Below are 23511 nucleotides of genomic sequence, written 5' to 3' on the forward strand. Positions count from 1 at the left end.
GTAAGCGCCCAACAAATACCAGTATTATTCTTAGATGATCGTACAAGGCAATCAGGTTGGACACAGCCTCTGTTCCTCATGGGGCTCATAGTCTTGCTCCCTATTTTACAGAGGAGGAAACCGAGGCCCAGAGAAGCACTGGGGTAGAAGGAAGGTCGTCAGGTTGTCCCACATGGAGCTCACACTCTTCATCCCCATTTTCCAGATGAGGGAACGGAGGCCCAGTGAAGTGACTTGCCCAAGGTCACCCAGCAGACGCGTGGCGGAGCCGGGATTAGAACCCAGATCCTCCTGACTCCTTGGCCGTGCTCCTTCCCCGAGCGAGTCTGTGTGGCTTCCTGGAGGAGGTGGGAGCGGTCCCGGGACGAGCGCGCGCGGAGGCAGTGTCCCCGGTCGCGCCCGGCCCCCCCGACGCTAATCCGGCCGACGATCCCCTCTCCCCCTCCCAGGGCCCGGCCATGGAGCTGCTTTTCGGGCGCCGGAAGACCCCGGAGGAGCTGCTGCGGCAGAACCAGCGGGCGCTGACCCGGGCCATGCGGGAGCTCGACCGGGAGCGACAGAAGCTGGAGACGCAGGAGAAGAAGATCATCGCCGACATCAAGAAGATGGCCAAACAGGGGCAGATGGTGAGCCCGGGACGGGGACGGCTCAACCGCTCCGTTTCATTCGTGCATTCAGTAGTATTTATTGAGCGCTTACTACGTGCAGAGCCCCGGAATGGACAGTTGGGCCACGATGGAGACGATCCCCGCCCACCGACGGGCCTTCAGTCTAATCGGGGGAGGCGGACGGACGAAAACAAGTTTCCCGATAGCCGCGTTGCCCTCGCCCCTCGCTTCAAAGCCTTATCGAAGGCCCGACTCCTCCAAGAAGCCTTCCCTGCCTACACCCCATTTTTCCTCATCTCCCCCTCCCTTCTCCCTTGAGAAGCAGCGTGGCTCAGGGGAAAGAGCGCGGGCTAGGGAGTCAGAGGTCATGGGTTCGAATCCCAGCGCTGCCACTTGTCAGCTAGTGTGACTGTGGGCAAGTCACTTCACTGGGCCTCAGTTGCTCCGTCTCTAAAATGGGGATGAAGTCTGGGAGCCTCACGTGGGACAACCTGATGACCCTGTATCTCCCCCAGCGCTTAGAACAGTGCTCTGCACGTAGTAAGCGCTTAACAAAAACCAACATTATTATTATTCTCAGTTGCCCTGACCTGCTCCCTTTGCGCTCCCACCCCCACAGCACCTGGGTCCGTCTCCGTCATTTTCTTTATTCGCACCCATGTCTGTCTCCCCCTTCTAGACGTGAGCTCACTGTGGGCAGGGCACGTCACTGGGTATTGTTGTGTTGTGCTTTCCCAAGCGCTTAGTACAGCGCTGTGCACACAGTAGTAATAATAATAAGTCTGGTATCTGTTAAGCGCTTACTGTGTGCCAGGCACTGTTCTACGCCCTGCGGAGGAGACGAGATAATCGGGTTGCACACGATAGGGCGAATGAATGAATTGAGCGCTCACCGCGGGCAGAGCGCTGTACTGAGCGCTTGGGAAAGTACATTCTATCAATATAAGACACATCCCCTACCCGCAGCGGGCTTACAGTCTAGAGGGGGAGATAGACATTAATATAAATAAATAACAGATGTGTACGTGAGTGCTGCGGGGCTGAAAGTTGGAGAGGAATAAAGGGAAAAATCAAGGCAGCGCAGCATCATCATTAACAAAATGATAATAGTCGTATTGATTGAGCGCTCACTGTGTTCAAAGTGTTGTACTGAGCGCTTGGGAGAGTATAGTATAACATCACTCATTCCCTGCCCACAACGAGCTCACAGTCCAGAGGGGGAGAGAGGGAGAGTAGTATTCCAGCCCTTGGGAGAGGAGGGTAGAATTAATAATAATAATGACGGCATCTGTTAAGCGCTTACTACGTTCTAAGCGCTGGGGAGGATACAAGGTGATCAGCTTGCCCCACGTGGGGCTCCCAGTCTTCACCCCCATTTGACAGATGAGGGAACTGAGGCCAAGAGAAGCGAAGTGACCTCCCCGAAGTCCCGTAGCGGACAAGCGGCTGAGCGGGGATTTGAACCCGTGACCTCTGACCCCCCAAGCCCACGCTGGGGATGTGATCCCTGCCCGCCTGGAGGAGTTTACAGCCTACCGTCAGTCACCCCCTAAATCCCACATCCGCATAAACCGCATCTATCCTAAGGGTCGGTTCAGTGCTTGTAAATAATAAGCACTTAACAAATACCGCAATCATTCAAAGCCCTTCAGAGCCTTATTACGGGCCCATCTCCTCCAAGAGGCCTTCCCTGACTAACCCCCCCCCCCCCCCCTCTTCTCCCACTCCCTTCTGCGTCACCCCGACTTGCTCCCTTTATTCATCCCCTCTCCCGGCCCCACTTACGTTCCATATCCAAAATGTATTTATTTCCCTCAATGTCCGTCCTCCCCACCCCCAAACTGTCAGCTCATTGTGGGCAGGGAATGTTTATCGTTGTACTCGACTGTCCCAAGAGTTTCGTACAGTGCTCTGCACACGGTAATAATAATTCTGGTATCTGTCAAGCGCTTATTATGTGCCAGGCACTGTACTAAGCACTGGGGAGGGTACAAGATAATCGGGTTGGACACAGCCCCGGTCCCCCTTGGGGCTCAGTCTTAATCCCCATTTTACAGACGAGGGAACTGAGGTATATAGAAGTGAAGTGAGTTGCCCGGGGCCACAGAGCAGACAAGGGGCGGAGCCGGGATTAGAACCCAGGTCCTTCCGACTCCCAGGCCCGGGCTCTAGTCACTAGGCCACGCAGAGAGCTGGGTAGGGGTCTGGTTTTTCGAACAAAATATCTGCCAAATTAACACTCGATGTAACGCACCATTTGAGAACAGCTGTAGTCTTGTCCCTGCTCCCTCCCGAAAAGGGTCCTCTTAATTTCGGCACTTGAATAGAGCAGAATCCACGGAAAGCTTCCGCCTTAAAGAACGGTGCTTTGCACACAGTAAGGGCTTAACAGACGCCATCATTATTATTAAAGGAGCCTGGGGGTGGAGGGGGCGGTGGGGAAGAGATTTTACCCTTCCCGAGACCCAGAGGCTGTAGATTTTTGGCTCGTTGGTCCAAAAATCCCGTGCCGCGGTGGCTCGGCCGGCTCTGGGAGCGCCTGGCCTCCCCGCGGGCTTTGACGGACGACTCCGAGGCCCGCTCGCATTTAAGGCGGGAGCCGACGCTTGTGGAAACCGGAGGAAAAGCAGAGGGAGGAAAAGCAACCGGCCTCCGGCCGTTCTGGCGTGCGCAGATATGGGGGCTGAGCTGAAGGGCGGGGCCGGGTGTGCTGGGCTCTGCCTCCCGGTTTAGACTCGGGCCGATGGCCAAGATATCCTAGTTCTATTTCCACACGGTCATCGCTGCCCGTCGTAGCTGCCCTGCCCTGCCCGCCGCTCTCCTCCTCCACCCCGGCCCACACGCTTCGCTCCTCTAATGCCAACCTTCTTACCGTCCCTCCTCATCCGTCTCGCCGCCGACCGACCTCCGGCCCGGAACGCCCTCCTTCCTCACGTCCCACAGACGCCGCCGCTCCCCTCCCTCCGAAGCCTTATCGGAGGCCCGCCTCCTCCAAGAAGCCTTCCCCGACCGAGCCCCCCTTTCCTCTCCTCTCCCTCCCTTCTGCGTCGCCCTGACGGGCTCCCTTTAATAAAGTTGGTATTCGTTAAGCGCTTACTGCGTGCAGAGCACCGTTCTAAGCGCTGGGGGAGATACAGGGTCATCCGGTTGTCCCACGGGCGGCTCCCAGTCTCCGTCCCCATTTTCCAGATGAGGGAACTGAGGCCCAGAGAAGTGAAGCGACTCGCCCACAGTCACACAGCTGACGAGCGGCGGAGCCGGGATTCGAACCCACGATCTCTGACCTCCGGGCTCTTTCCTCCGAGCCACGCTGCTTCTCGTTTATCCATCCCCCCTCCCAGTTAGCTGTAATTGATACCTGTCGTTTATTTCTGTTAACGTCCGTCTCCCCGCTCTGGACTGTAAGCGGGCAGGGACTGTATCTGTTTTACTGTTCCGTTGTCCTCTCCCAAGCGCTTAATACAGTGCCGTGCACACAGTAAGGGCTCAGTGAATCGTCCCGGTCCCGTCCCCCCCCCCCCCCCCCCGCAACTCAAGGTGCAGTTTTTAGGGGGCAGTCCCCGGGTTCCTGCCCACAGCTGCTCCGGACCCTCCCCTCCCACGGATTCATTCATTCGGTCGGTCGTATTTATCGAACGCTTAGCGGGTGCAGAGCACTGTATGGAGCGCTCGGGAGAGTACGGTTCAACAGCGAACGCGGGCCCGGCCCACGACGAGCCGAGAGCTGGTGGCCGGGCCCCGCCTCACCTCTCCCCCCGTCCCCTTGCCGTCCAGGACGCCGTGAAGATCATGGCCAAAGACCTGGTGCGGACCCGGCGCTACGTCAAGAAGTTCATCCTCATGCGGGCCAACATCCAGGCCGTGTCGCTCAAGATCCAGACGCTGAAATCCAACAACAGCATGGCCCAGGCCATGAGGGGCGTCACCAAGGCCATGGGTACCATGAACAGACAGGTAAGGGGGACGGGAGGGTCGACACCTCTGGGCGTCCGTTGACAGTGTAATGGTCATAACGGCTGGGGTTATTAAGCGCTTCCTACGTGCCAAGCGCCGTACTGAGCGCTGGGGTGGACACGAGCAAATCGGGCTGGACACCGTCCCCCGTGGGGCTCACGGTCCCGATCCCCGTCTTCCAGATGAGGTCCCCGAGAATAAAGTGACCCGCCCACGGTCACGCGGCCGACGAGTGCGGGGTGGGGGCCGTGAGCGGGCGCCGGGGCGGGGCCGGGGGGTGACCCCGCTCACCGGGCCCCCCGCCCCCCCGCCCCGGGGGTCCTAGCTGAAGCTGCCCCAGATCCAGAAGATCATGCAGGAGTTCGAGAAGCAAGCGGAGATCATGGACATGAAGGAGGAGATGATGAACGACGCCATCGACGACGCCATGGGGGACGAAGAGGACGAGGAGGAGAGGTGAGCTGGGGGCGGGCGGGGGGGGCGAGGGGAGCGGGAGGAGGGGGCCCGTTGCGGGCCGGCCTGGCTCTCGACTGACCCCCTTCCCCCCCCCCGCCTCCCCCAGCGACGCCGTGGTGTCCCAGGTGCTGGACGAGCTGGGACTCAGCCTGACGGACGAGCTCTCCAGTGAGTGGCAGCCCCCTCCCTCCCGCCCCCCGTCCCCCCGTCCCCCCGTCCCCCGTCCTCCCCTCACCCGCCGCCGCCACCTCTCCTCCCCGCAGACCTGCCCTCCACCGGAGGCTCCCTCAGCGTGGCGGGGGCGGGGAAGAAGACGGAGCCGTCGTCGGCGGCGCTGGCCGACGCCGACGCGGACCTGGAGGAGCGGCTGAAGAACCTGCGGCGGGACTGAGCCGGGGCCCGGCCCCCTCCCCGCCCCCGGCCTCCGGCAGTCGGCCCCTCGGGCCGCCCCGCTGCCCCGGCTGGAGCTCGGGGGGCCGTCTCCCGGATCCCCCGGGGAGCGTCGGGGTGAGCCGGGGCCGCGGGGGGGGCGGGGGGCGCGCCCCGGGCCCCGGGAATAAAGGGTTTGTTACTGACCGCGGTCGTGTGTGTGTATGTGTGGGAGGGAGGGATGGCAGCCATCTGGGGTTGTGGCAGATTGGTCGGGGTGGGGCCCGACGGGCCCCCGCGTGTCCTCGAACGGGCATTAAGAGACGAGCTTTGTTTTAACTACTGCCGGGGGGAGCGTGCAACTTCCTCTCCTTCCCGACGCTTCCGTTTTTCTTCGTCTTCTGCTCCGGCCCCGTCAGGGTGGGAGAGCACGGACAGCCCCGGCCGCCGCTCCCGCGGAGGCAGGGCGGCCCCTTCCCCCGGAGCTCCCCGGGAACGCCTAGCGGCGGGGGGAGAAGCGCCGCCCGCCGAGGCCGGGGCTGAGACTGACGACGGCTGTTAGTCTCCGTCACCTGCAGGCCCGGGTGAGAGGGCTCAGGGCGGACGGCAGCCGGGCCACCGTTAAAGCCAGTCCCGCGCTATCGCGCTGTGGGTCGGGTGTCCCAGCAGCGGGGTGCCCGCCTCTCCTCCGGCACTGTTTTGGGGAGAGGAAGGCTGAGGAGGAGACTCAAGTTGGGGAGATTTAGGCTGGTTGCCGGGGAGGGGGTGGGGCTCGGCGGGTGGGTGAACAGCAGTCCCGTCCCCCCCAGTGGGGCCCGGTGACCGTATCGAGGTCCTTACTGGTCAAACAGGAAGGCTGGAAAGCGGTTTGCAGCCCACCCTCCACACCTAGTCGCGCCTCATCTCCACCCCCCCGCGACCCCGTTTCTTCAGGGCCCCGAAAGCTGCGGAATTAGGGAAGCGGCGTGGCCCGGGGGGCAGAGGGCACGGGTTCTCATCCCCGCTCCGCCGCCGGCCAGCGGTGACTCTGGGCCTGTTACCTCGTCTGGAAAATGGGGACGAAGACCGTGAGCCCCACGGGGGACCAGCCGGTCACCCTGTATCCCCCCCGGCACGTATTATGTGCAAAGCACTGTTCTAAGCGCTTAGCAAATGCCATTAGTAGGAGAGGTAGTCCTGTGGGCAAGGGAAGGTGCTGCCCTCTCGTGGTAGCCGGCTGCATGCCCCCCCCCCCCCAAGTTGGGGGGGGGGGGGGCCGGAGTTAATTAGCGGGGTGCCATCGTGGTGACCGGTTCAGGAGCCACAGCAGCACCGGGAGGGGGGCTTTCTACATTCATTCTTTCTGCGGAGCAGCCCGGCCGGGCCCGGGAGTCCTTAGAACCTGAGTTCTAATCCTGCCCCCGCCCCTTGGCCGCCGGGTGCCCACCAGCAGGTCGCCTCACTTCTCCGGACCTCGGTCACCGCCTTGAAACCGGGGGTGACGCCCGTGAGCAGTCGGGGACCGTGTCCGACCTCGTGTTCTTCTGTCCTCCGCGGAGCTCGGTAATAACAATAATAATGACGTTGGTATTTGTTAAGCGCTTGCCATGTGCCGAGCACTGTTCTAAGCGCTGGGGTAGACAGAGGGGAACCAGATTGTCCCACGTGGGGCTCACAGTCTTAATCCCCATTTTACAGATGAGGTAACTGAGGCACAGAGAAGTTAAGTGACTTGCCCACAGTCACACAGCTGACAAGTGGCCGAGCTGGCATTTGAACCCATGACCTCTGACTCCAAAGCCCGTGCTCTTTCCACTGAGCCAGGCTGCTAGAGTCCGTGGCGCACGGTGAGCGCTTAGCGTACGATCGTTATCGTTCTGCCCCTACCCTCCCCACCCGGGCGGCAAGGGCAAGCGGGACGGGGGGCCGGGGGCCACAACCACACACGCTTTCCTCCTCCACCGAGACCACGGTGCTTAGTCCCGAACCCGGACACCCCCCCCCCCACCCGCCCCAAATCTTGGGGATAAAGGTGACTTGGACCTCCCCTGCTAAACCCGGGGTGGGGCATTAAAGGAATTCGCCCCTCACCCCCCCACCCCACTGGGGCAAATCAGGATCGGGCCGTCTCGGCTCCCCCTCCGCCCCTTCGCTCCAGTCGAGGCTGGTGGGAACATTTTTATTAAATCCTCAGTACAAGTAAAAACCTTAGGGGGGTTGGGGGCCGGGGTGGGGGGGGAAAGGGTGAGGGGGACGTGGGGGGGGGGGTCCTGCAGTAAGGCCGGGGGAGGGGCTGGGGCAGGGAGGGAGCGTCGGCCTCTCACATGGCAGCGGAACCGGCCCCCGGCTCCAGGGCCAGGGGGCCCGGGCCGGGGGGCGGCTCCACCAGCACCGCCGAGAACTTGGTGTCTCCGAAGGCTTCGTTCATGCGGGTCTCGAAGAAGCGCTGCAGCCCGATGATGGACTGCACTTCGGCCTTGTCCTGCCGGGGGAGGCGAGCGGGCGGTCGGGGGGGGGGGGCGCGGGGCGGGGTCCTCCCGCCGCCCTCCCCCCCCCCGCCCCCGGCCCTCGCCCCCCGCCCCACCCACCTCCGTCAGCTTGTTGAACTGCTTGAACATCCGGCCCACGTCCTGGGCGAACTCCTGGGGCGAGCTGTAGGGCGGGGACAGCTTCTCCTGCAGCCGGGCCCGGATCAGCGTCAGGTCCACCGTGGTCGGCCGCTCCTGCACGGGGAGGGGAGGGGAGGGGAAGGGAGGGAAGGAGGACGACCGCTCGCCCGCCCGCCCGCCGCCGGCCCCTCTCCCTCCCCCCCACCCCCCGGGGCCCACCCCCGTCCAGGACTCACCGAGGCCGAGGCGGGGGGTGCGGAGAGCCGGTGCAGGGGCCGGCAGGGCTCGTGACACAGCAGGGCCAGCAGCACTCGCTCACACTTCTGCCGGCCACAGAGAGGGACGCGGCCTCAGAGGGGGAAGGGGACGGGGGGGGGGGTGGGGGGACGGGGCCTCCCGACCCCTCCCTCCGCTCCCCGCCTTTCCTCCTTCCTACCTGCTGACTGGCGGCGGAGAGCTTAGAGGGTCGGGGGGCGGAGGCGGGATCGGCACCGGGGACGGGGGAGGAGGCGGCCCTCGCCGCCAGGGCGGACAGGGCGGCGTCGTCCTCTTTGACGTCCGGCTGGTCCTGGCACAGGGAGCAGCTCCACTCTTCGCTACGGGGGAGGGGACGGGGTCACGGCCGGCCGAGGGGGCCCGGCCCCGGCCCCCGCGAGCCGCCCCGTCGTCCCCGAGGGGGGACGCCTACCTGGGCACCTCCTGCAGGGCGGGCAGGTGGCAGTCGAGGTGGAAGCAGAGCTCGCACTGACTGCACAACACCAGCTCCCCGGACTTCTGGCAGACGCGGCAGGCGGCGGGGCCGCTGCCCCCGGCCGCCCCTGCCTCCAGCCCGCCGAGCACCTCCGGGCCCGAGCCGGTGCTGCCGCTGGGGGAGGCCAGGCGCGGACCCTCGCCGCCCGCCGGCTCCAGGGGGGGCAGCAGGAGCGGCTTCGTCTCCACCCCCTCCGCTCCGGGCCCGGCCCCGATGGCGGCCTCGGTCTCTTCCTCCTGCGCGCGGACCGGAGAGTCGGGGTCGGAAGCGGGAAGACGTTGAGGCCGTCCCCTCCCCTCCTTCCCCTCCCGCCATCGGCCCCCCCGCGGGTCCGCCCACCTTAACTATGGCCATGCCGGGCGGAGCGGGGCCCCCCGGCCCCCCTTGCTGGCCGCCCCGCTCGATGACGATGAGGTTGTAGTCCTCGTTGGTGGTACCGGGGAAGACCTTGAAGACGGGGGGCTGGCTGTCCGCCGTCAGGTCCAGGTCCAGCCGCTCCAGGCTCACGCGGGGCACCTTACGCATGATGCCGCTCACGTCCCCCTCGCCCGCCGGCCGGGGCCGCCGGATCCCCGACACGTGGGGCTCCGCGCTCCCGTAGCTGCTTTCTGAAGGAGGGCGGGGGGTGGGTCTGGCGGGTCTCCGAGGATCCTCTCCCCCAGCCCGGGCGGGGACCGGACCGCTTCCGGCTGCCCTAGTCTCCCCCCGAGGGGGTCTTCTCGGCGTTCCTCCCCCATCCTCTCCCCCCCCCCCCCGCCTCTTCCTCCCCACCCCCCCGTCTCGCCCCTCACCTGGACCAAAGCCACCGTATCCTTCCTGGACGTCCATGAGCTGGCCGCGGCCGACAGAAAAATCAGACATGAGTGTGTGGGCGAGCGAGAGAGGGGAGGTGCGCGCCCGGGTGCACGTGTGAGGAGGAGGAGAGGTGCGCGCCCGTGGGGGTTGTCGGGGAGGACAGACACACAGAAACTCTTCGCTCTGGCCTGAAGGTCAGAGCGTCTGAGGGAGGCAAGACTGCAGCCCCCAACCCAGCACCACCAACACCCCCCACCCTCCTGCGTCCTCCTCCTCCTCCTCGTGTGAGCCTGGGATTACTGACTTCGGGGGAGGGGGCCGAAGGACAAGAGGCTGGTTACCTGACTCCCAGTGGCTCCCGACTTGGCTCCGAGGGGAGCCGAACTGAGGCCTGGAGGTCTGGGGGGGGGCCATGGCTGGGGGACCGCCCCCTGAGAGGCCACTTCTCTCAGAAACAATCTTTCCTGTGGGTCAAAGAGCAACGGGTTGAGCGAAGGACGCTCCCCCCGCACTTCCCCGGTCCCTTCGGCTCCGGGATCCCTTAGGCGGGGGTGGCTGGGGGGGGGAAGAGGCAGGACACGGGGCAGTTTGCAGGACCCCGGGAGCCCGTCGTCCCGTGTCTCACATCACGCGGGGGCAGACCAGGCCATCCTCTGCCTGGGGGTCCGGCAGGTCTAAGGGGACAGGCCCTGCAGCGGGTTTCGGCCTCAGAGCCCCCATCGCTCCACGGCGCCGGGTCGGGGAGCAAAATGGACGGAGCCCCAATCCGCCAATCACTCTTCCCCCCTTCGAAGCCCTACGGAAGGCTCGCCTCCTCCAAGAGGCCTGCCCGGACTGAGCCCCCATTTCCTCGGCTCCCCCTCCCTTCCGCGTCCCCTCCGCTCGCTCCCTTCGCTCTTCCAAGCCTGTCCTCTCCCACCCGCTCGGTCCAGCGCCCGGCCGGCCCAGGGGCCCACCCACCGAAGGCCTCGGCGCTCTTGGTCCAGGCGGTGAGGTCCCACTGAAACTTCATGTCTCCCTGGGGCTCCACGGGGTCCACGATCATCTTCAGCGCTCGCTGCAGCTGAAAGTAGATCTGGGGGAAGATGGGGTGCGGGGAGCGGCCCCCCCGTCAGCGGAGGCTCCCCCGGACGGGAGGAGGCCGCGGCGATAAGGGTGGGCCGGGCTGCTTGACCTCAGAGGGGAAGCTCCCTCCCCGGGACCCATCTCGGGCCGACTCGGCACCGGGCCTCGCCTTCCCTCGGCCCCCGCCCGCCCCCGCCGGGTCTCCCGTGTCGTTCCCGGCCTCACCAGTCTCTTGGACAGCAGCAGGGCAGTGTTGTTGTCGCTCTCCAGGGCCCAGGAGGCAAAGCGCAGGATGTGCTCCTGGTGTCGCTGCAGCTTGGTCATGGCCCAGTGCTGTCGCTCCAGGCGCTCCTGCTGGCCCTCGGTCACTTTCTGCAGAGCCACGCGTTTCAAAAGGGGGCCCTCGGCAGAGGACAAACCTTCATCCCTCCTCCTTGGACAACGGAGGCGGCCTCCCTGCTGCCCTCCCTGCTACTTAGACCGGTGAATCCCCTGTGGGATCATCTTGACTCTACTCTCTGCGCTTAGTACGGGGTTTAGCACACAGTAAGCACTGAATACCACAACTGTTATTACCGTTACGCCCGGAAACCAGGATCCCTCCCGTCAAAGCCCGTTACCCATTCCCCTCTCCAAAACCAAAGCTCCGGACAAACCTCAGACGCAGCTCCCACAGTCCCTCCCGGCTGCTCTGCTCAAGCCAACTCAATAAATGAGGGTATTTGTTAAGCGCTTACTCCGTGCCAGGCGCTATACTAATGGGATTTGTTAAACCTTACTCTGTGCCCAGCACTGTATTAAGCCCCGGGGTGGATACAAGCAGCTTGGGTGGGAGACACAGGTCCTGTCCCGCGTGGGGCTCAGTCTCCATCCCCATTTTACAGATGAGGTCACTGGGGCACAGAGGAGTGAAGTGACTCGACCGAGGTCACACAGCAGACAGGCGGCGGAGCCGGAATTAGAAGCCACGACCTTCTGACTCCCAGGTTCTATCTGCTACACCATGCTGCTGGGAAGCAGCGTGGCTCGGTGGAAAAAGCCCGGGCTTGGGAGTCAGAGGTCATGGGTTCTAATCCCGGATCCGCCGCTTGTCAGCTGTGTGACTGGGCCTCAGTGACCCCATCAGTAAAATGGGGATTAAGACTGTGAGCCCCACGTGGGGCACCCTGATTACCTTGTATCCCCCCCCCCAGCACTTAGAAAAGTGCTTTGCACTTAGTAAGCGCTCAACAAATGCCATCATTATTAATACCCACTGCCTGGGGTTTATCCGACGGCTCAGAGACAAGAGAACCGCCACCACCTATGCAAAAACCCCCACTACTTCCTCCCCAGGCCCCGGGTCAGTCACAACCCTTTCTCTGATTCCTCCCACTTGGAGTTTTGGCAGATCAGCTGCCTTGAGTGGCTCTGCTGGAGCCAATCTGACCCCTCAGCCCCTAGGCAGACCCAAATTTACCTTGTACCCTCATTTTTTTTCTCCCTTTTGGTGGGGAGAAGGGAGACCTTCATTTTTACCTAACTGTACTCGTTTGGTTCCCCCACCTCCCCCAAAATGCCGGAAGAGTTCCATACAGTTGCAGCAGGCAGTCAACTACCAGCAGCACTGGGCTGACTGGACCAGTGTCCCTTCACTGGCTCCAGACTCCCAGGGGGGTGTCCCCGCCTGCCTGGGGGGGGGCAAACAGCCAGGACCCCCACCCCGGCCATCTCTCCCAAGCAGACTAATGCAAGGACCTGGGCGTCATTGACCAGCACGCGGCCTCGCTTGTTGAGCTCCTTCATGATTTGCAGGATGGCCATCTTCACGTCCACCTGCACTCGCTTCTGCACGTCCGTCACCTGCCGGATTCTGCAAGGGGGAAAAGGAATCGGGGAGGGGTTAGACGGAGAATCGGCTCCGAGGTCCCACTCCACCCGACCCCCATCGAGCCTCCGGGTCCACCCCCCACCCCCGTGCCCTCTCGGAGATGGGCCTCGACTGCAGCGGGAGGGATTTAGGTCGGGCAGCAGAGACGACGTCCCCAAAGGAGGGGGGTTGGAGCAGGGGCTCCTGCAGGGTGAGGAGGTTGGGATATGGTCACTACGAGGCGAGGGGGTGGGGCGGTGCTTGAACGGGGGACCGAGAGAGGCTGTGGAAACGGTCTCTCGGGGGAACCGTCTCTTCTGCTGAAACTGGGTAGAGTCCAGCCAGAAAGAAGGAGCTGCAAGCTTCTTGGGGCCCGAGATCGTGACCCCCCAACTCTATAAGTCGCTTAACCTCTCTGTACCTCAGTTTACCTCAACTGTAAAATGGGGTTTGAGAAGGTGAGCCCCATGTGGGACAGGGACTACGTCCAACCTGATTACCTTGTATCCACCCCAGTGCTTGGCCCATAGTAAGTGCTTAAATACCATAATAACTACTAGTGTGCTGTACTCTCCCAAGGGTTTAGTGCAACGCTCTCCATTCGCTCATTCAATCGTATTTCCCGAGCACTTACTGTGTGCAGAGCGTCAGTACAAGGCACACGGCCATCGCTCGATAAATACCGTCGATTGAAGCGACTGGACAAAATGACTCCTCAGAGTGCCCTCGCCCTGGCTCGAGGGGCCTCCAGCCCACCTGGCTTTGTCCCAGGCCCCGCGGTCGGCCGAGCGCCTCCCGACAGCCCGCCCCATACGTACGAGCTGCGCACTTCCTTGGTGCTCTTCTGCAGAGTGGCGTGTTTATCCCCAAGCCGCTTCACCAGGGTGGCCAACAGCTTCCGCTGGTTCCTCACCGCGTCCTCCAAGAACTGGTACCTGCCGGGTAGACCGCCCGGGGAGTCGGCCGGGTCCCGGAGACGGAGACTCCCTTCCTCCCTGCCCGCCCCCTTGGCTGCGGAACCCGGGGTCGGTCGGACCGGGCCGGGGCAGCGGAAAGACTGATGCGGGTCGGGGGCGGGTTCCTGAGCCGTCCCGTTGCGGGGCAGCTAGGGCACGAGCTCTTTGAGGAGTGCCAGGGGTCGCGGGGGGCGTTCTCTGGCGGCGGCTGAGGGAGGCAGGGGATGCAAAGGAAGATACCCCCGTTCGCCGCATCTTAGTAAGATTAAAGCAGCGTGGCTCAGTGGAAAGAGCCCGGGCTTGAGAGTCAGAGGTCCTGGGTTCTAATCCCAGCTCTGCTACAGGTCAGCTGTGTGGATTTTGGGCAAGTCCCTTCACTTCCCTGTGCCTCAGTTACCTCACCTGTAAAATGGGGGTGATGACTGTGAGCCCCACGTGGGACAACCTGATAACCCTGTATCTACCCCAGCGCTTAGAAAAGTGCTTGGCAGACAGTAAGCGCATAACAAATACCATTATTATTATTATTATTATTATTACAGATCTACTGCTCCCAAGGGGAAGACTGACCCTGCACCTGAGAGTCTCCACTCTGGAGACTCGCTAGAGCCCCCATCTAAGGATACCCCGCCGCCTGTATTTGACTCACCGAATATGCTCCCCCCTCCCGCCACCCCCGGCCGCCATACGTCTTCGAATGCTCTCGTTTTTGGGTCCTTAAAGTACGTCTACCTCCTCTTTCTCTTCTGTCCCTCCTCCCTCAGTCTGGAGCACTGGTGGACAGGAGACCCTCTACCTCCAGGGGCCAGAGAAAGGGCCAAAAAGAGGTAGACGGGGAAGGGTAGGAACGAGGAGGTCACCGGCTCCTGTCCCACACAGGTGGCGAGTCAGGGGAGGGGGTCCAGAGGGGAGCGGGGGAGGGGGCGTCACTCACTGGTGGTCCTTGTGATCGCTGAGCTGGCAGTCTCGGCAGGTGAGGGTGTCACAGCTGTCACAGAACAGCACCAGCGGCTCGTGTTTGTGCACCGAGCAGTACACGGTGCGCTCCCCGTCCCGCGACTTGGGAGGACCTGGCGGAGAGCCGGGGGGAAGGGACGGTGAGATCCGGCGGCGGGGGACGGGGACCTCTCGCTTCCCCGCACCCGCCCTGGTACCGGGGTCAGTGCTGGGGCTCCCCGCCGAGTCAGCGCTCCTCCCCGACCCCGGCAGGTACCCGTAGAGCGGACAGTATGGTCCTTCGTGTACTTGACGCGCTGGTGGGCCTCCACGCAGGTCTCGCACAGGGGCTCTGAGCACTCCACGCAGTAGCTGGTGGCCGGGGCATTGTCCTCGCAACTCGTACAACACTGGGGAAGGGAGGAGGTGACAATTTAGGAACTGTGGCCACAGAACTGGGACTTCCAGGCCACAGAGGCCTTACCTGTCGTCCTGGGCGGGGCAAGTCAAATAAAAATCAAGACTTGAGGGGGTTAACAAAGGCGAGGGCGGCCCTAGGGGGCCTCGGTCCTTCAGTAATCCCCAAGGTAAATGGCTCATTAGCATCTGAGAGGAGCCGCCGAATACCACGGCCCAGGGCGGCTGAACCACCTGGCTTGGGGAGTTGAAAGGGAGATGTGGGGGGGGGGGGGGGTTGCCCTCCCCCCCTACATCGCCACTTCTTTCCCCAAACCCAGGGGGCAGGTTTGGGGAGATGGAAATGAGGTGACGACAGGGTGTGAGAAGGCGCACCGCCACCGTCCCTCTCTTCCAGGGGTGAGGCCCGTTCAATCACTCGGTCATATTTCTTGAGGCGCTTGGGAAAGTACAATAAAGCAATAAAGAGAGACCATCCCTGCCCAGAGATCAGTCTAGAGCAGGGGAGACAGACATCGACACCAACAAACTGATGTTGATATAAATAAATAAAATTGGGCTGTGCAGCACGGCGTAGGGAGACAGGGCACGGATCGAAGGGTTACGGGTTCTAATCCCGGCTCCGCCCCTCGTCTGCCGGTTGACCCTGGCAAGTCACTTTGCTTCCCTGGGCCTCAGTTACCTCCTCTGCAAAATGGGGATGGGGAGAGTGAGCCTCTGGGGGGGGCGGACAGGGACTGTGTCCAATCCGATCTGCTTGTATCCACCCAAGGATTAGGACAGTGCCTGACACACAGAAAGCGCTGAATAAATACCATCGTTATTAAGGGAAGTCTAGAGGAAACTGTGCTGCTGACACTGGGACCCGAGGGACAACCCGCTCTTTCCCAGTTCCTCTTGCCTGGATTCTAGCTAGGTGTCCCTTGGCATCTGACGCCTCTTCTTCCCTCCTCTTCCCAACTAGCTTCAGAATCATTCGGTCAGAGAGGAGCGGAGTGTGTGGGCTGGGTTGTAGAAGGAGAGGGGCCAGGTGAGGTAGGAGGGGATGAGGGGATTGAGTGCTTTAAAGCCAACGGTGAACAGTCGTCTTCGTTTGATGCGGAAGTGGACGGGCGACAACTGGAGGATCTCCGACTGAACGTCGCGTTTGCAAAATACGAACCGGGGAGCGTAGCGAAGCACGGAGTGGAGTGGGGAGAGGCTGGGCGGTCGGCAATAGTCGAGGCAGGACAGGATAAGACTGTGAGCCCGTCACTGGGCAGGGATAGTCTCTATCTGTTGCTGAACTGTCCATTCCAAGCGCTTAGTACAGTGCTCTGCACATAGTAAGCGTTCAATAAATACTACTGAATGAACGAAGGATAAGGGCTTGGATTAATGGGGTAGCAGTTTGGATGGAGAGGAAAGGGCGGATTTTAGTGATCACGTGATCGCTGAAGGTAGGAAGATGTCGAACGTATTTACTCTACAGCGTACAGACCGCTGTGCTAAGCGCTTGGGAGAGAACCATACAGTAATATAGCAGAAACATTCCCTGCCCACAAGCGTTTACAGTGCAGGGGGGAGGGGAGGGGCACACCTCCAGTTCCAACCAGAGGCCATCCTCACCCACACGGTCGCCCCCACAGGTAACAACTCTCTCCTTTTACCTCAGAGCTGATCTACGCGTCATCTACGCATCACTCCGCTTCACGCTCCGCCACGGAGCCACTGTGCTGACCCGGGCGGGAGCGTGGCCGAAGGCAGCCGAGCGGGTTAGCCGGTCCCGACCGCACCGCCGGCATCCCAAAGTCTGCCCCTTCGACTGTGCCAGAATTAAGCCTCCGCTCGTCGGTCGGCCACCTCTGCCCGGAGCTCCTTTCTGTTCTCGCCGTGAAGCGGAGAGTCGGGCGGTTTCACCTACCTGGTTAGCATCCTTGCTGTCAGGGGTAGCCTTGGGGCCACTGTCCCTCATGAAGTAGTTCTCCACAATGTCTTTCAGAAAGCACTGATGCTTGCACACGGGACAATCCACCACTGAGGGAGAAAGAGGAAGAGTCAGGGCAGGCGACGCTCCCTCGGCGCCGACCTGGATTTCTTGGGCACCCTCTCCACCGCTCCCTCCCTCTCGCCTTCTCCCTCTCCCCCTTCAGCCTTTCACACCACCTCCCTCCCCGCACCAGGTGCCGGTCGACCTGTGATATGTACTGAGCGCTCACTGTGTGCAGAACACCGTTCTAAGAGCTTGGGAGAGTACAGTACAACTAGACTGCCGACTGTCAGATCCTCTCTGCCCTATAAGATCCTGGTGGGCGGGGAACAGGTCTAGCCGATTGTCTGCTGGGTGACCCTGGGCAAGTCACTTTGCTTCCCTGGGCCTCATTTCCCTCCTCTGTAAAATGGGGATGGGGAGAGTGAGCTCCTGGAGCTCTGTACCTAGTATTATTAGTAGAGTTCTCCACACACAGTAGGAGCTCAATCAATCACTGTCGGATAAGGAGCTTGCATTCTAGAGATGCCCTTTTATTCTGCCCCTCCGCCCTTTAGGTGTGGCTGATAACAAGTCCCTGTACCCAGCCTCTCTGTGGATGCCCACGAAACATCTCTCAACCCCTGGATCTGAGCAGCTACTTGGCAAAGAAGAGCCTGTGGTTACCCTTGGCCTGTGGGATGCTCTGCTTTCGATGATCCCAGTTTTTGTAAGCTTGCTCACTAGTCCTCAAAAATCAAATTCTGAGTTGACTCTAAAGCAGCCATATTTTCGCTTAGTCTTCCTGTCAGACTGTAAACTACTTCAAAGGGCCGGGGCTGTGGCTAAAGCACAGTCTGGTAATGATCAACAATGGGCATCCGATACCCACGCGATCAGGCATATTTATTGAGCGCTCGCCGGATTTAGAGCACGATTCTTGGAAGAATACAATGCAGTTGGTAATAATAATAATAATGTTGGTATTTGTTAAGCGCTTCCTATGTGCAGAGCACTGTTCTAAGAGCTGGGGTAGATACAGGGTCATCAGGTTGTCCCACATGCGGCTCACATTAATCCCCATTTTACAGATGAGGGAACTGAGGCAGAGAGAAGTTAAATGACTTGCCCACAGTCACACAGCTGACAAGTGGCAGAGCCGGGATCCGAACCCGTGACCTCTGACTCCCAAGCCCGGGCTCTTTCCACTGAGCCACGCTGCTTCCCTAGACGTTCCCTGTCCACGGTGAGCTTACTGTCTAGAGGCCGAGAAAGACATCAATACACATAAATCACAGACACGGACATGAGTGCTGTGGGGGCCGAGGGAGGAGTGAATAAAGGGTGCAAATCCGAGCACACGGCGAGGCCTAAAGGTGTGGGAGAAGAGAAAATGAAGGCCTAATTGGGGAAGGTCTCTTGGAGTTGCGTCTTCAATAAGGCTTTGAAGGTGGAGAGAGTGATCGGCAGATACGAAGAGGGAGGGCATTTCAGGTCGGAGACAAGGAGTGGGCGGGAGGTAGGCGGTGAGATAGACGAGATTGAGGTACAGCGAGGCGGTTGGCGTTAGAGGAGCAGAGTCTGGGGGGCCGGGTCCTAGTAGGAGAGCAGCCAGGTGAGATAGGAGAGGGCAGGGTAAGGAGTCTGACGCCGAGGTGGGTGGGCGAGAACCTCCGGTAGGGAAAGGAGGACTGAACTTTTTTTTGTAGAAAAAGACTCCGAGCAACAGAGTGAGGTACGGACCGGAGACGGGGGAGAGGCAGGAGGCAGGAAGATCGGCAGGGAGGCTGCCACAGTAGTCAAGGGGGGGGATAGGAGAAGTGCTTAGATTAACGTGGCGGCTTGCAGTTTGGACGGAGAGGAAAGGGTGGATTTTAGCAATCCTGCGACTGCTAATTCCCCTCAATTGGGTTGACTTCCCTGCCACTCCCCCGAAACCTCCTGGAGAAAGTGAAAAGTTCTATTACCCTATTTATTCTGTTAATGAGGTGCCCGTCCCCTTGATTCTATTTATCGTGATTATGCTGTCTTGTTTTTGTCCGGCCGACTCCCGGGATTAGACTGTGCGCCCGTCATTGGGCAGGGATTGTCTATCTGTTGCCGAATTGTCCATTCCAAGCGCTTAGTCCAGGGCTCAGCACATAGTAAGCGCTCAGTAAATACGACTGAATGTATTTGCTGCTAAACAACTGAACGAGTACTAGAACAGTTAGTTCCAGTTACCCCACCCCTTCCATCTCCTCCCTGACCTGCTTTGGACGTGCAAATCGATAGAGGTTCTAGAAGGCCGGGAAGAGGTTTAGATGGGAGTGGGTGGATGCCCCGGTGGGTCGGCCGGCCCGCCAGCCTTGCTCTCCAGGCCCACGGAGAGAGAGCCCCGCTGACACCTTTCCTCTCACAGCAGGAGCTCAGGAACTGGGCCAAGGTTGGGAAGTCGGTGGGCGGGATTCTTACGAGAACCCTTCTGACCCCGGGATACTGAATGCAGCTCTTGGGAACGGGAGCGCTTAGTACGGTGCTCTACACCCGGTAAGCGCTCCATCAATAGGCCTGCATGAATTTATTTGCAGTGCTGGCCCCCCTCCTCCAGACCGTGAGCTCGCCGGGGGGCAGGGGGTGTCGCTGTACTCTCCCAGGCGCTCAGTACAGTGCTCTGCCTGCGGTGAGCGCTTGGAAACCCGAGGGGGGGGGGTTTCCGAACCCCTTTTCCTCAAGATTTCCACCTCCCCTGTTGCTTATGTGGCCCCAGGCAAACTCGAATCTTCCCCGGACAACTCCCCGCCCCCAAAAACCTCCTCTCCTCCCCATCATCCATTTGCTCATTCATTTGTATTTATTAAGCGCTTTTCAGAGCACTGTACTAAGCGCTTGGGAAAGTACAATCTAACAATGAAGAATGGCGATCCCTGCCCGCAATGAGCTGGCAGCCTAGAGGGGCTGAAGTCCCGACCTTCTCCCCTTCACCTTAGCCCTCGCCTCAATCAACCGTATTTATTGAGCGCTTACTCCGTACGGAGCGCTGTACTAAGCGCTTGGGCGAGTGCACTACAGTAGAGTGGGGAGACATTCCCTGCCCACAACCAACTCCCTCCGGTTCTCCCCCTGCCCCCCAACAACCCCAGAGCCCCCGAATCAATCAGGGCTATTTACTGAGCGCCTACGGAGTGGCGTAGGGCGCTGAGCACTGGGGAGAGGGAGGCACAAGCAAGACTGTAGGCTCCATGTGGGCAGGGGATGCCTCTGACTAACGGCTCCTTGGGGGCCCGGGGACGTGTCCGGTTTTATTGTTACAGAGGACTCGCCCAAGCCCTTCCCCCAGCGCCCCGCCCACCGTGAGCGCTCAATAAATCCGAAGCCCCACTTTCCCTCCCACTCCCTTCTGCCTCGCCCTGACTTGCTCCCCTCCAGCCCCCTGGCATTTAGGCATATTTTTGAGCCCGCTGTCGGGTGGGGAATCATCCCGATCTGTTCATTCATTCAATAGTATTTATTGAGCGCTTACTATGCGCAGAGCACTGTACTAAGCGCTTGGAATGGACAGATCGGCAACAGAGGGAGGCAGTCCCGGCCCACTGACGGGCTTACCGTCTAATCGGGGGAGACAGACAAAAACAATAGCAATAGACTCATGCGGATGAACATGGCATTGAAACAAAATTGTACTTTCCAAACGCTTAGTACGGCGCTCTGCACCCGGTAGGCGCTCCATCAAGAGGACTGCATGCATTTATTTGCAGTGCTGGCCGCCCCTCCTCCAGACTGTGAGCTCGCTGGGGGGGGGGGGGGCGCAGGGGATGTCGCTGTAGTCTCCCAGGCGCTCAGTACAGCGCTCTGCCCGCGGTAAATACGACTGGGTGGAAGGACGGACGGACGGATGGATGGAAGCATGTTAGGAGGAGGCGGGCGCGGTTCTCATTCATTCCTTCCATCGTATTTACTGAGCGCTGGCTGTGTGCAGAGCGCTGTACTAAACGCTTGGGAGAGGACCATTCGGCAATAAAGAGAGACCATCCCTGCCCGACAAGGGGGTCAGTCTGGGGGAGGGAGCACAAGCCCTACTGAGAGCTCACCTCCTCCAGGGAGCCTTCCCAGACTGAGCCCTCCCTTTCCCTCTGCTCCTCCTCCCCATAGCCCTTGGGCATATTTGTAAAGATTGTTTATTCCTCTATTTCATTAATGACGGCGACGATGATCCTATTTACCTCGATGGTATGGATGCCTACTTGTTTGGTTTTGTCGTCCGCCTCCCCCGATTAGACCGGGCGCCCGTCGTTGGGCCGGGATGGGCTCTCTCTGTTGCCCCATTGTCCATTCCTAGCGCTCAGTCCAGTGGTCTGCACCTACTAAGCGCTCAATACGACCGAGTGAACGAGCTGAACTGTCCTTTCCAGGCGCTCAGCCCAGTGCTCCGCCCAGACTAAGCGCTCGATAAATACGAGTGAATGAATGAGCTGAGCTGTCCTTGGCAAGCGCTTAGCCCAGTGCTGTGCACAGAGTAGGGGCTCGGTAAATACGATTGGGTGAATGAATGAGCTGAACTGTCCTTGGCAAGCGCTTAGCCCAGTGCTCTGCACAGAGTAAGCGCCCGATACATACGGCTGGGTGAATGAATGAGCTGAATTGTCCTTGGCAAGCGCTTAGCCCAGTGCTCTGCACAGAGTAAGCGCCCGATACATACGGCTGGGTGAATGAATGAGCTGAATTGTCCTTGGCAAGCGCTTAGTCCAGTGCTCTGCACAGAGTAAGCGTTCAAGACGGTTAATTGAAGGAATGAATGAGCCCAATTGTCCATTCCGAGGGCTCAGCCCAGTGCTCCGCACACAGTCAGCGCTGGATAAATACGACCATGTGATTGAATGAGCTAATTGTCCTTTCTAAGCGCTCAGTCCAGTGCTCCGCACACAGTAGGGGCTAAAGAAATACGATTGAGCGAACGAGCGGAATTGTCCTTTTCCAAGCGGTCGGTCCAGTGCTCCGCACACAGTAAGCGCTCGATAAATACGATCGGGTGGGTGAATGAGCTGAAACGTCCTTTCCAAGGGTTCAGTCCAGTGCTCCGCACACCGTAGGCGCTCAAGAAATACGACTGGCTGAGCTGGACTGCCTTTTCTAAGTGCTCAGTGCTCCGCACACAGTAAGCGCTCAAGAAATACGATTAAACGATCGATCTGAACCGCTCTTTCTAGGCGCTTGAGAGGGAAGCGTTCGATCAATACGACTGAATGGGCTAAGCCGCCCAGTGCTCCGCACAGAGTAAGCGCTCGATCAATACGATTTCAGCGAATGAATGAGCTGAATGGTCCCATCGAGGCGCTCAGCACACAGCGAGCGCTCGATCAATACGACTGAACGAGCTGAATGGTCCTTTCTAAGCGGTGGGCCCCGGGCTCCTTACACAGTAAGCGCTCGATCGACCGGTCCTCGGGCGGGGGGTCCGCAGGGAGTGCGTGGATGTTGAGGGAGGCCCGTCCCCCGGGGCCCCGGCACTGACCTGCTCCGTCGTGGGCGGCGGCGGCGGCGGCGGCGGGGGTGGTCCCGAGGCAGGCCCCGCAGACGGAGTGCAGACAGGGCAGCAGGCGGGGCTCCCGCTCGGGCCGCAGCCGCTCCCGGCAGACGCCGCAGTTCTCCAGCAGCTCCAGGGCCTCGGGGCCGCCGCCCCCCGCCGAGCCCCCGCCGCCCCCCGCCGGGCCGCCCGCTCCCGCCCGCTTCTCCCCCGACATCTCCCCGGCGTCCCCCGCCGGGCCCGGACCCATCGCCGCCGCCGCCGCCGACGAGGCCGCCGCCGCCGCCACCGACGCCGCCATGGCCGGTCCTCCCTCCCTCCGTCGGCGGGGCGGCCGCCTTCTCCTCCCTCACACACTGAGGAGAGCGGGGGGCGGGGAGGGGGAGGGGAGGGACGCTCCCGCCTCGCGCACGCGCCTCGCGCCCCACCGACCGCCACGCGCTACCGCGCACGCGCCTCGGGCCGTCCAAAGCCGGGGGGGGGAGCCCACCCCCTACGCGCTACCGCGCACGCGCCCCGCTCGGAGCGGGGAGGGACGCTCCCGTCTCGCGCACGCGCCTCGAGCCGTCCGCGAGGGGGGGGAAACCCACCGCTACGCGCTAGTGCGCACGCGCCCCACTCGGAGCGGTGGGGGGGAGGGACGCTCCCGCCTCGCGCACGCGCCTCGGACCCTCCAAGGGCGGGGGGAAACAACCACTACTCGCTACTGCGCACGCGCCCCACTCGGAGCGGTGGGGGGAGGGACGCTCTGCCTCGCGCACGCGCCTCGGGCCGTCCAAAGGGGGGGAGAACCAACGACCGCGCGCTACCGCGCACGCGCCCCACACGGAGCGGCCGGGGGTGGGGGGGAGCACGCGCCCCCGGGCACCCACCCGCTCTACGGGAAAAGTACCGGGGCTGGAAGCCCAACCGGCGAAGGGGCGACGCGAACGGCGGAACCCGCCCGCGCGGCGCACTCGGGAGCGAGAGAGAGGACGGGGAGGGGGGCGGGCCCTGCACACACGCTCTCGCCGCCGCGCGTGCGCAGAAACTAAAGCCAAGAGGGAGGGCGGCGAGCCTCTCCCCCTCCCCCTCTCCAGTCCGCCCCGACTGCGCGTGCGCGCTGAGCCCGGCAGCCTATCGGCTCCCTCCGCCAAGCTTGCGCTCTCACTGCGCAGCCGCCAAGGACAACAATACCGTGGGGGGGGGGGCGGGGGGAGTGAGGATGATAACAGAGCGGGGAAGAAAGGCTCGAGCGCGTGACGGTGACGCAGCTGCTTCTCCTGGGGCGCGCGCGCGCGCCGCTTCCACCTGCGCGCGCCGGGCCGCACGCGGAC

The 23511-nt window shown here is 61.6% G+C and overlaps 2 protein-coding genes across 2 annotated transcripts; one reads left to right on the top strand and one right to left on the bottom strand.

Annotated features, from left to right (window-relative positions):
- The first annotated feature begins 245 nt into the window (after positions 1–245).
- CHMP2A (charged multivesicular body protein 2A) lies at positions 246–5594 on the top strand. The gene is made up of 6 exons (XM_029073404.1): positions 246–347; positions 450–626; positions 4383–4562; positions 4888–5018; positions 5125–5186; positions 5282–5594. The coding sequence occupies exons 2-6, from the start codon at positions 459–461 to the stop codon at positions 5407–5409; spliced, it is 669 nt and encodes a 222-aa protein (XP_028929237.1). The 5' UTR covers positions 246–347; positions 450–458; the 3' UTR covers positions 5410–5594.
- A 2033-nt stretch (positions 5595–7627) lies between these two features.
- Positions 7628–22496, bottom strand: TRIM28 (tripartite motif containing 28). Its single transcript, XM_029073408.1, has 16 exons — positions 22184–22496; positions 16648–16760; positions 14605–14737; positions 14326–14461; positions 13254–13370; positions 12324–12438; positions 10812–10958; positions 10482–10596; positions 9885–9985; positions 9518–9557; positions 9066–9334; positions 8664–8962; positions 8412–8571; positions 8212–8298; positions 7955–8089; positions 7628–7848 (listed from the first exon to the last, which is right to left on the bottom strand). The coding sequence occupies exons 1-16, from the start codon at positions 22494–22496 to the stop codon at positions 7687–7689; spliced, it is 2442 nt and encodes an 813-aa protein (XP_028929241.1). The 3' UTR covers positions 7628–7686.
- Between the last annotated feature and the right edge of the window lie 1015 nt (positions 22497–23511).

Source organism: Ornithorhynchus anatinus, chromosome 10, assembly GCF_004115215.2.
Source record: "Ornithorhynchus anatinus isolate Pmale09 chromosome 10, mOrnAna1.pri.v4, whole genome shotgun sequence".
NCBI classification, from domain to species: Eukaryota; Metazoa; Chordata; class Mammalia; order Monotremata; family Ornithorhynchidae; genus Ornithorhynchus; species Ornithorhynchus anatinus.

Bases quoted from the DNA above. Each gene is read 5' to 3' on its own strand.
- TRIM28 (XM_029073408.1), bottom strand. From the start codon at position 22,496: ATGGCGGCGTCGGTGGCGGCGGCGGCGGCCTCGTCGGCGGCGGCGGCG. The intron at 14,462-14,604 runs GTACCTGCCGGG...GCTCTCCGCCAG, and splicing joins CCATACTGTCCGCTCTACGG to GTCCTCCCAAGTCGCGGGAC. The intron at 9,335-9,517 runs GTGAGGGGCGAG...GCCCTCCTTCAG, and splicing joins ATACGGTGGCTTTGGTCCAG to AAAGCAGCTACGGGAGCGCG.
- CHMP2A (XM_029073404.1), top strand. From the start codon at position 459: ATGGAGCTGCTTTTCGGGCGCCGGAAGACCCCGGAGGAGCTGCTGCGG. The intron at 5,019-5,124 runs GTGAGCTGGGGG...CGCCTCCCCCAG, and splicing joins GAAGAGGACGAGGAGGAGAG to CGACGCCGTGGTGTCCCAGG. The intron at 5,187-5,281 runs GTGAGTGGCAGC...TCCTCCCCGCAG, and splicing joins CCTGACGGACGAGCTCTCCA to ACCTGCCCTCCACCGGAGGC.